General features: G+C 33.0%; 1 protein-coding gene across 6 annotated transcripts in view; it reads right to left on the bottom strand.

Annotated features, from left to right (window-relative positions):
• The window catches only part of COG6 (component of oligomeric golgi complex 6), a 103,535-nt gene that overhangs the window by 46,336 nt on the left and 44,654 nt on the right, over positions 1 to 12,545 (bottom strand). For 3 of the 6 annotated variants that reach the window (XM_055245241.2, XM_055245237.2, XM_055245236.2), the window contains exons 12-13: positions 10,839 to 10,930; positions 5,677 to 5,794 (exon numbers count right to left, since the gene is read on the bottom strand). The exons of the other annotated variants lie outside the window; for them this stretch is intronic. In XM_055245241.2, the coding sequence (XP_055101216.2) occupies positions 5,677 to 5,794; positions 10,839 to 10,930 (210 nt within the window). The remainder of the gene's footprint in view (positions 1 to 5,676; positions 5,795 to 10,838; positions 10,931 to 12,545) is intronic. 6 annotated transcript variants of the gene reach the window in all.

The raw sequence follows: 12,545 nt of genomic DNA, 5'->3' as shown, positions 1-12,545 counted from the left end.
TATGTCCTCGAATTTTCTTTTTTTCATGCTGGATAAAGAATTAGCTCCCAAGTATGTCTTTTTAAAAGCACAAAAGCAATCATATTTTTAAAAATTCCTCTCTGGCTATACCTTTATTTTAAAAGCTATTCTTTCTAACAATTATACTATCCACTTAAAATTCTATTAACAAAAATTTCCACTTGGGTGGTTTGCTAATGAAGAACATTCTACAATAAATATTGTTTTCTTCATAAAGCTAGTGTTTTTAGAGGAAGTGAAATCATTTTCAAGAAGCAGAATAAGTAAAAGATATAACTAATATAAAATTGTGGAACATTAAAATTTGATGAAAGGAAGATATTCTTGCAAAAAACCTGAAATGGTTGTAGATAAAAGCAACATATGAGTTGTAAAGAGAATCATAATACAGTCACAATCTAACGTAAAACTAACTCTAAATATGGCCCAGTTCATATCTGAGAAAAACATCCAGGGTTCAATTAGTAATAATGACAACAAAAACAACAACAATAATGATCAGAGCCCATTCACTGCTATAAACTCACATAAGCTGCAATATTGATTGGTAATTAATATATTCAGATTGCAATTACTTTCTTCCCTCATTTTCATCTTATTCTGTTCAAAGTTTTAATTGGAAGATGTCATCCTTCAGTTGCCTTTTACTATCCATTACAGATGATGCTTAAACAACATATGTTTAAACCACAAAGGTCCACATTTACATAGATTGTCTTCTCCCTCTGCTACTCTCTGAGACAGCAAGACCAATCTCTCTTCTTCCTCCTCCTCAGCCTACTCAATGTGAAGACAATGAGGATAAAGACCTTTATGATGATTCACTTCCATTTAATGAATAGTAGATATATTTTCTCTCCCTTATGATTTTCTTAATAACATTTTCTTTTCACTAGCTTACTTTATTATAAGAATACAGTATATAATACATCCAACAAAAAATGTGTTGACTGCTTATGTTATTAGCAAGGCTTCCATTCAATAGTAAGCTAACTAGAAGTTACATTTTGAGAGTCAAAAGTCACACGCAGATTTTTTCAACTTCACAGGGGTCAGCATCATAACTCCCATGTTGTTCAGGAGTCAACTGTATGTTTTCCTGTTTTGTTGCAACTTTCATTTTAACTTTTACATGACTAATAAAATATATAGAAATTTACTATTGGGAATAAAACAAAATAAATGGATAACCACTTGGGAAAGAATAAGATACTAACTTTTCAGTCTGAACAATAATAAACTTCAGTAGATTAAAAATTTGTTGCAAAAGTGAAACCAGGGCTAGGGCCAGGTGTGGTGGCTCAGACCTGTAATTCCTGCACTTTGGGAGGCTGAGGCAGGAGGATCACCTGAGGCCAGTAGTTTGAGACAAGTCTGGGCAACATAGTGAGACCATGTCTCTACAAAAAAAAAAAAAAAAAAAAAATTAAACTAGCTGGGCATGGTGGCATGCACCTATAGTCCCAGCTACTTGGAAGGCTGAGGCAGAAGGATGGCTTGGGCCCAGGAGTTCAAGGCTGCAGTGAACTACGATCCTGGGCAACAACAGTAAGATCCTGTCGCTTAAAAAAATAAAGTGAAAACATAGAAACACCTAAGAAAATACGTCTAAATAAATGTATTAAACAATCTATCATTTCCCCACTAATAGATGCTAACTTTATTATATATTAAATTCTAAATGTTTTTTCTTGTGGGAATACTTTCAAGCATGGAATGCTCCCAAGGGAAAAAAACTATAAAAAAAAGTTCTATTGAACTATAAAAAAATTAAAAGTTGATGTGTCAGAAAATACTACAGGCAAATTTTAAAGGCAAATGATAACATGGACAAAATGTCTGTAATACATATGATGGAGTTAATATTCTTAATGCATAAAGAATATCAGAAACAAACAAGACAACCCAATAGGAAAATGGCAAAGGACTTGAACAAGCAATTCACAAACAGCCAAAAACATATCTTAAAATGTTCATTCTCACTAGAATCACAGAAATCCAAATGAGAAAAAAAACAAAATGTCACTTTTGCTCATCATGTTGGTAAAGATTTTTTTTTTAATGTCCATTATCCAGTTTTAGCAAGAGTTGGCACTTTTTCAGTAGGAGGTAGTATGGTAGATTTGAGGAAATGGGTGAAAATAAGTAAGGTAAATGTGAGTGGCTGCCAAAGGACAATCAGCATTTGCTGGACCTCCTGGAGGGCTTTCCTGACATTGGAGACAATTTTTTAGTGACTCCTGTCGGTATGATGTAATTTTCTTTAGCAGAGCTCAGGAAAAATTGAAAAATGAATTAATTCAAGGTGGTTTTGCAAAGTGAATGTGGTAAAATGGCAAGGGTGCAAGAGATTTAAAGCTAATGGCAACATAGTGATGGAATATAGGCCAGCAGAAAATGAACTGAACCATTCATGTTACCAGTATTTATTGAGCACCTCATGAGCTGGTATATAAGAAAATTAATTACATTTGTACATTGATCTTTTCACCAACGACTTCACTAGAATTCATTTTCTGGTTGTACAGCTTTTTAGTTGATTCTCCTAGGTCTTCAAAATAGACTATCATAACATCCATAAATAATCTAATGTCTCCTCCTTTAAAATATTTACAATTCATTTCTTTATCTGGTCTTTCTACCATGGTTATTATTTAAAAGTGTTGGCAAGCATTCTTGTTCTTCACTTAAATAGAAGAACCATTAGTATGTTGATATTAATTATGATGTTGGCTGTTTGTTTTATCTCTCTTTATATGCTTAAGGAAGTATTCATCAATGACTTATTTATTAAGATTTTCCCCAACGTGATCAAATAGAATATAAAATTTATTTTATATACTCATTTAGTATATTTCCTAACACTGAAACATTCTTATATTCATGTAATAAACCATTCTTGGTTTTAATATATAAATGCTGAATTTTGAAGTTTTAAAACTTAAAAAGTGACTGATCTATGGTTTTCACTACTGACTATCTTTAAAAGGTTTTATGTCGGTGTTATACTACCTAAAACAAACTGGGAAGCTTTCCATGGAGTTCTCCATATAATCTGAACTAGGCCTGGCAACACGTTCTTTAATAACTTTTCTTCCTTCCTTAGGTATATTCACACTTTCCACTTCCTTTTGACTCACATTTTACCAATTTATGTCACCTTAAAAAGCATTCATCTTATTCTGATTTTTAGATGATTAGCACAAAACTGCACATGGTACTCTCTAAGTTTTAATTCTCATTTGTGGATTGTCTCTAATTTCTAAAAACTTAATTTTCTTTTTTTCTTGATTAGACTTGTTAGAAGTTTGTCAATTTTGTTTATCTTTTCAACAAATACTCAATTCTGCTTTTGTTTTCTAATTGGTCACAGAAATTTAATTCCATCCTTCCCATATATCTTTATTTTATTGCTCTGTTTCAAATTTCTTAATACAAATGCCTAATGCATCTATTTTCAGTCTTGAGGCCCATATGTTTTCTAATTGGTAAAGCTTTGGGTAATATGCTCACCCATGAACTTTTCTACGTACTACAATCTGGCTCCTATCTCCACCACAGGATTAAAATTGCCAATTTAGGTCACCTATCACATATATATTGCCAAAGATAACAAGCCTCCTACTAGAACCCTTTAAAAGCATCTGTCATGATTAACCATGCCCTCCTTCTAGAAACTGTCTTCTCTTGGCTTTTCTGATAAAATCTTATCCTAATTTTTGTCCTGCCTCTCTGGTCATCCTCTCTCAGCATCATACTGTTGACTCTTTTTCCTTCTCTTAAACGTCAGAGTTTCCCAAGACTGTCCTGGTAACTCTACTCTTATAAAAAAAATTATTCCTAGTGACTTCATCCAAACCCATTAATTCAACTATCTCTTATATGTAAAACTCTCTAAATCCAAATGTATCACTCCCTTTTAGATTAGACCAATTCCAGAGGGATCTCTCATAGGCACCTCAAACTCAACTTATCTAATTTAGACAATACCATCTTTATCTCCCAAATTGTACCCTCTTTCTGCATTCTAGATATTTGTGATTAGCCTAGGAATTATTCTAGATGACTCCCTCTCACTAACCCACATTCAGTCATCAAGTTTTGAAGATTTTACCTTTACCCTTCATGAATCTGTCCCCTCTCGCCTATTCCCAGAGTCCTTCCCTTAGATCATGTATGAATAAAAACAGTTTCAATACTCCTTTAATTTTCCTATTTCCACCCTAGCCTCCCCATTTATATATACAAAACACATCACTTTACAAGTGATATTTTTTAATAAATGAAAAATTTGTTTATAGGTAACTCATACTCATGTTCTAGCATATTCTATTTGTTTCTTCTATTTAAGATGACCTCTATGCACTCCTTTCTTCACCTATCTAAAGCCTACCTGTCCTTCAAAGTTCAACTCTATTACATCTCTCTATGGAAAGCTTCCTCTCTGTAAAGGAGTACAGATAGTTTGCTAAATATACTCCTCCTTTGGTGCTAGCATATAACCTAGGCACATGTCTTTCATAAATCACAGGATTCTATAATAACCAGACTTATTTGGTCATTTTCCACTAAAGGAGAAGCAACCTTAATGAGGCCAACAGATGTTGAGTGTTCATCCTTGTACTCTCAACAGCTAGCACATATTTGTTCATGTTTAATGTTTGTGTATCATATATAAATTATTTTAGAAGAGTTCTGTCTAAATAAGAACTCATAAAAACAAATATAACCAGAAATGATTGTTAGTAAACTGTTGATGCAAACAGAAATAACATAAGGCAAGAAAAATTAAGGTAGATATTCCAGCTCCACAAATTCATGTTGCTTTTCCAAATGAATCTGAGTCATGCATGTGGGTCAGGAAGGAGACTCCTATTAAGGCTCAGGAAAGTGAAGACTGAACTTAGGAAAGTGAAGATTGACCAGGTATTCTGGACTAAATTGCTACTGACTATTTTATACCATATTACAAAACCTGGGCCTAATATAGCTAGCCTATTAGATAGAGTAGTACAATTAAAAAGCCAGTATGGTGATTGTGACACATCCTTGAAAAACTCATGTTCTCAATAATGAAACAAAAATAAAGAAGGATTTGATCATTGTAAATCTATTCCTTAAGGTCCTGCCAAAATACCCTGCTCAATTTAAGATATTAAGATCTTACGGGACTCTTTGAGGTTTTTGTTGTTTGTTTTTTTGTGGGATGTTTTTCCTTGCTTGTTTTCATAGATAATTATATAACTCAGAGGAGCATACATTTGGACAAAACTGCAACATCAGGGGTAAAAATATAAGCTGTTTGGAAAAAATATTTTGTAAGAGTTCTGGTTTTCCAATCTGTATGTCATCTTAGCCCCTAGCTAAATACAGTGTTTGCTTTAATTAAACAACTTCTGTGATAGAAAAAAATGGTAGTAAAATTGGAGCCTGAGACCCTATCTCCAATTATAACTCAATGTTATACTGTTTCAGGAACAAAGACTATAAACTTAGGTCCAGTGAGCCATCTCAAAATGAAAGTTGTTGGTGACAGGAAGAACTCAAAAGAACACAGAATGTAATGGGAAAAGTTATCAATCAATTCAAAAATCATTAAAACATCTTTAATGTGAAACATTCACATAATTTAATAATTACATTTTTCAAACATACCTTGTCCATTAATTTACTTGCATGAAGACTCAAGCTATTGAAGAATATTTTTTTGCTTAGCAAATGCATTTCTTCAATGGTAGTCAATAATGTAGTTGCACTATTTCCAACAATACCACTAAAAGCAAAGAAAATTTCAGGTTGCAAAACAGAAACTGAAACAAAACAGTTCCTTAACTGAGTAGAATGCTTTAAAAAGATCTAGATTTAAATAAAAGTTTTTAGGTAAAATATAACCTGTGAATTAAAAATACTCTAGTTTTATATTTTAAAAATCAGGATTTTTGTTTTTCTTTTGAGTTAGGTGATGAAAAAATAAAAACAAACTACTATGTTTTCAATATTTCACAATCTCTTTTAGCAAAACTGTGGGTCAGAACAGATATTTGTAATATATAAAACCCTACCTCTATTTTTCCTCTATTAGAGTAAATATATTTCTCAATTATCTAAGACAGTTAATTTTAATTTTAAGAAGAGTACTGAATCAACAGCTCTATTGATAAAATATTTAAATTGTATAAATACTGAGTTATTCTTTTAATTAAAACTGTTATACTATATCAATAACACAGCTATAAATTAGAGTTTCTCAATTTTTATACAGCTGCCTACAGAGCAGTATATTTAGACTAATTGAAGTCTGATAATATTTTGAAATAACTAATTACATTAGTACATTCCATAATCCTCAATTTGCTATTGTATAAGGCTATTTCTTAGACCCATTCAAGGAGGTTTCTCATTTTTGCCAAGATCTAAGACAAGTATGTATATAAAACAATTCTCATTTTTTTTCTCCTAATTCACACACTGAAAGTGATTTTAACAACCTTCTAGGGGAAAAGTTTCTTGTGGTTATGAAAATATGCTGTAATCCTGTAGGGAATTATAATTTCTAAAGGCATAACAACATCTTCCATGCCTAAAAAATTTTAGATTGTTAAAGATGAATATAATGGCATTAAATACTACTAAACAGTAAGCTAAAACACAGCAAATTTACTGATAAACCATATACCACATATGATATATTATAAAAGCAAATACTAATATTTGCAAATGTAATATTTCAGTACAATTCTGAAACCAAAATAAATTAGGTAAATTTTTACACAGTTCATGAAAACAATGCAAATTATTAGTAAAGTGCATATATATATATATATATAGCAAATAGCAAAATATCAGCAAATTACTAAACCAGTAGCCATAATACTTATATCTTAAAGAAACAATAAGTATTTCAGTTAAAAATATTGTAAGCCAAATACTAAAATAAACTGGATGGAATTCCCACACATGCCTGCACATGCAATAAAAACAAGTATTTCTCTGAATAAAAGTGTACATCAAGCAACAGAGGAAGCAAATTAAATGAAAACAAATAGAAACAATTTTTTTTTTTTTTTTTTTTTTTTTTTTTTTTTTTTTGAGACAGAGTCTCGCTCTGTCGCCCGGGCTGGAGTGCAGTGGCGCAATCTCGACTCACTGCAAGCTCCGCCTCCCGGGTTCACGCCATTCTCCTGCCTCAGCCTCCGAGTAGCTGGGACTACAGGCGCCCGCCACCGCGCCCGGCTAATTTTTTGTATTTTTTAGTAGAGACGGGGTTTCACCGTGGTCTCGATCTCCTGACCTCGTGATCTGCCCGCCTCGGCCTCCCAAAGTGCTGGGATTACAAGCGTGAGCCACCGCGCCCGGCAACAATTTAATGAAAAATTTGGAGAGAACTCAGCATATATTTACATTCATTTTTTTTTAATTTGGAGTTATCAGCTGTACTTTGCAGTTATTCAGATCTAGAATTTACTAACGTTTATTGAACACTCATTATGTTCCAGTAACCAGTACAGGTAACTGTAGATGTTTCTTCTGACATTTCATTCCATATTTCTATCCAACATGCTTATACTATTACTTGATTTTTCAGTTTTAGGTATTATCTACAAATTCCCTGATGTAGAAGATGAGAGTTAAACTGTCTTATACAATTCTCCTCCTCCACCAAAACACACCCAAACTTCACCTTCCCCAGGCTTCCTAATATAGCCATGGGCACAGAGTTCTGGTAAATAACTATTCAATGTTTACATCATTACACTCATGTAAATACTATTCAGAGCTGACCAAAGAATCAGGAATACCCAAAACAAGCCAATGAACAGGCTAGTGAAGAAGACAAATCCCAGTGTGACAGCCAAGCAGCTTGCAGTAGGCCTAAAGGGCAACACATCTAGACTGGAGGGGAATGAGGGCTCCAAGAAGGGTATCAGACAGGGGCAGGAGAGCGGCGGATTACTTGTTGGACTATATGGTGAGACAATGCAATGTTGAGTTCTCTTAAATAGCTTGGATCCAAAATAGCGATAAGGGCATAGGAAAGTAAACAAGTACAAAAGCCAAGTGCTTATTAATTCCAGGGAGAAAAGTTTTACAGGAAAGGATATATAATCCAAGCATGCTCGAGTCCCTGTTTCCTGGATTCTATATCTTCCTTTTGTTGGGAGTTTTAATGTATGAGAGGTAAATTTTTTGAGATCTTGCATGCCTCCTGTTTCTTCCCCAATTTCACTGCTATTCCTTCCCAGTTTTCTTTGTGGTTTCTCCTCTTCTTGACTTCAAAATATTGGAGCTTCCCAGGACTAAGTCCTTAGCAACCATTCTTTATCTATACTCATTTCTTAAGTGATCTTACCTACTCCCATGGCATCGCATGTCATCTATTTTCTGAAAACTAAGACATTTTTAGCTTCAGCCCTGATTTCTCTCTGTATTATTTGCTCACTCAAAATCTCCTGTATGTTCACAGATACATCAAATCTGACAAGGCCGAAACTGAACGGAACTCTTCATTACCCACCACTCCCATCAATCAGCTCCTTTCCAGCATTCCCCATCTCAGCAAACAATACCATTCACCCAGCTGTTCAAACCAAAAGCCAAGAATTCATCCTTGACCCCTCACACCTCACTCTCTCTAGTACGTATACATGTCCTATTGGCTGTGACATAAATTATCTCCAAAATCAACTACTGTTTACCATTTCTAAGACCATCACCCTAGTCTAAACTCATCATCATCTCTTCTCAGGACCACAAACTGCTTTCTAAATATCTTCCTTATTTTCCCTTTTGTCTCACTACACTACATGATTCACACAGTATCCAGAGTAACCTTATAACACAAATCTGCTCAGGTCACTCAAAACCCTCACACTTTCCCCAATCTTATCCACTCAGTATAAAATCGAAATATCCACTATTGCCTTCAAAATCCTGTGTGAGCTGGCCTCTCTCTACCTTTCTGATTTCATCTCCCCCTACTCCTTCCAATTCACTACACTCCAATTCCTGGTCTTCTTTCTAGTCCTCCAAAATGCAAGCTTTTCCTAGCTTCAGTACCAGAGTGTATTTTTGTCCTGGACACTCTTCTCCATGATCTTTTCATGACCAACTCCTTCATATTATTCACATCTGTATTCAAATATCACCTCTATCGAATGGCCTCAAAAATAGTCACACACACATATATCTACTCATATATGATCACTGCCTATACTTTCTACTTCCTTTTTCCTGCTTTATATTCAGTACCCTTATCACTACCTAAAATTATTATTTTATACTTGCTTGTCTCCCCTACTAGAATGTAAGTTTAAGCTCTGTTTTGTTAATTACTGTTTCCTTACCACCTAGAAGAAAGACAAGTATACAGTCAACTTTTTAATTGACTAAATGAGGAAATGTGTAAACAAGTAGAAAAAGTACATGCAAAAAATCAATAAAAAAAGATTTTGTCATCTTCAATATCATTTTCAAAGATAGAAAAATTGTAATTCTCAGAGCCTAAAAAAACCTATTATCATCTTCAGAATCTGAATTATTTTATTTCTAGCATTTTCTACATTAGAAACTAAGAAATCAATATCTTTAAATAATAAATTTCATGTAGTCCCATCATGGACATTATTAAATAAACATTTTAAAAATTATTTTACCGGCATCTTTTTATAACACAGCATTTGCTATGTCTAGCTTTCAGGTGCCCTTGTGTTTTCTAAGTATTTATCATTCTCTTATTACAGGATGCTACAATATTACAACTGAAACTAATTCATTGCTTTTGAATTATGGGAATGATGACAATAAGTTTATATCTAAAATATTAAGGAACTAATCCAAATCCTATCTCTGATCAGTTTTGTAGACTACGACTTGTTAGTTTTGTTTGAAAATCTACTAGTAAGATGTGAAATCCATTTCTTAGCTGTTAAGTTCTGGGTGGCTACTCTCTGTCACTAAGGGGTAGGTGATAACTTTACCACAGTTTTTTGGTACTCTGTAAACTAGGGCTCCCTGAACCTTTCCTGGTAATGTTAGTTATATTCTTCTTAGATTTTTAACAGTTGGCCTACTATTCCTGATACTGGCATACTGTATAACAAATAACTTTTAAATAATTATTTAATGGAAAACTATAAAAACTATCAAAAATATGGCTTGGAAAGACATTGTTTTAACATAACTACACATATAACAGTCTTACAGTGACAGTTATAATAAAACTCAAGGGTATACCACCAAAACACATAAGTAAAGCAAAAATGAGTGCATATTTTGGAGTCAAAGATCACATTTTATATAAGACAAGTGGTTCCTTATCAGATAAAGTTGCTGTTATGTAGAGAAGATAAAGCTATGGTTCTATTTTATCACTTATAGTAAACTAAATGCTAAAGAATTTAGGTTATTTACATCCAGAATAGAACATTTCATTCACTATGCTCTATTGTGAGTATATGGTATAGTTGCTTTAGTTGCCTTAGATGTCTTTTACTAATGCAGGAAGACTCAATAAAGACTTACATTATAGACTTATATTGTTATATAAGGGGGGTGTGTGTGTGTGTGTGTGTGTGTGTGTGTGTGTGTGTGTGTAGTTAAGCTTGAAGAAAAAGGGAGAAAGGAAATAATAGACCTTAAGGCATAGCACGTATAATATGCATATAATGATTTACATGGTGTGGAAGTCCTACTAGTTATGCTTAGTCTATACTTGGTGTATAATTACCATACACAATATAAAAAGAACCTTATACTGTGCTCTAACTGAAAGAAATATCACACTGGATTTAGCAAGCACATTTTGCCATTCTACTTACCTGATTGTATGGTGATAAAATTTGAGGAGATTAGAAATTTTATATAATAAAACTGCCCCAGGTTCAGCAACTATTACTTGCTCAATTCGAACCTATTAAAATATGTGAGAGGAAAGTAAACATTTCTTAAAGTAAAACTTTTTTTCATTAATATCCTATGGTATGAATAGCATAACAAAGATAAAATTTTATTATCGCAGAGATCACAAAATGTCTCCTAAATAATTTCTGAATAGTAAGTCATAGAAGATGGTAAAGTAACAAACATTTTAACAGAGATATACTCTACAAAAAAACTGACCCATTATTTGCAGAATTTGGTTCAAGGCAGTTGTTACCAGAAATATCAATACATTGAGATCATTTGAGATTTATCATCAGTATATAATGGAGTTTGGTTCAATACTAAATTGCAAAGGCAACTGCTACATCCCTAAAACAGATTATCAATGAAAACATACTGCTTTATTGCCAAATATTCAAGAAAAAAATAAAATAAATTCCAGTCTATAAATTATTATATCAAGTTTGTCTATTAATCAAAGAATAGGAAACTAGGCAAATCTTGAATTAGCACCAACGTATTTGCCAAATTATAGGACTACCAGGGAAAAATCAGATCTAGTTCAAGATTAACTTGATCTGCCTCAAGATTTAGCAAATATGAATCTTTTCTAATTAAATTCCATCCCTCACTGATCCTTCTTTTATATTCTCTCATTAATGAATACAATCTAAACTACACTGATAAATGCTTACTTAAATATTGTATCTGTCCTTAAGCTACTGCTTACATTCTATCTTCTTGCTTTCCTAACTAGTCTCTAAATACAAATACAGTATAGACATTATGTCTTCTGCCTATTTTACATCTCTGTAGCATCTGGTAGAACAGTATACGCACAACAGATGTTTAATAAATGCTTTTAAAAATTGAACTTTCTCTGTATTTAGATTTTGGCATATGTCATAAAACAAATGTGATTTGCTAAAATGAGATTTTATATCTGCATACAAAAACCTCTTAGATTACAGAAATCAATTTACCTTTACATAAATATGTTTATGAAATTGATTGATCTGTTGGTATAGGTGATAAGACTATCTAATTACCACAATACCATGGATCATGAATGGCATTTGAACTTAAAAAATATTTTTCCATAATTTATTTTTAAATCAAGGCCTTAACAGTGACTTAAATTATACGTTACATCAATAAAAGTGATATTTTCTTAATTTTAATATAATTATTACAGCAAAATATAAAAAATGTTAATTGTAGGCAAACAGCTCTTTACTAGCAGATTTTAAACACCATCTCAGCTATCTGGCCACTTGCCTTCCAGAATTTTGAGGCATCAAGAAAATATTCTTAGTTCTGACTCCCTTAAGAAAGAGAGAAAAGAGGGGAGAGAGAGAAAGAAAGAAAGGAAAAGCAAAGAGGGAAGGGAGGGAGGAAGGAAGAAAAAAACAAAAACAATTTCCAACTCTCTCCATGAATATAAAGGTTTTGAGGGAAAGTGGCAATAAAGAATACAACAGCTACAATACAAAATACAATAGAGAAAGGCTGGAAAATCAGGAGACTGGCAAATAATACACCAAGAATGCTTTGTTTGCCACACAGAAATAAACACTCTGTCTTATGAGAGCTATATAAGAGGGTAACCATTTTCAGCAAAACCCAACAGTCACAGGAGAAAC

The sequence above is a fragment of the Symphalangus syndactylus genome, chromosome 15, assembly GCF_028878055.3.
Source record: "Symphalangus syndactylus isolate Jambi chromosome 15, NHGRI_mSymSyn1-v2.1_pri, whole genome shotgun sequence".
Lineage (NCBI taxonomy): Eukaryota > Metazoa > Chordata > Mammalia > Primates > Hylobatidae > Symphalangus > Symphalangus syndactylus.
This window is presented reverse-complemented; position numbering and strand designations above follow the sequence as displayed.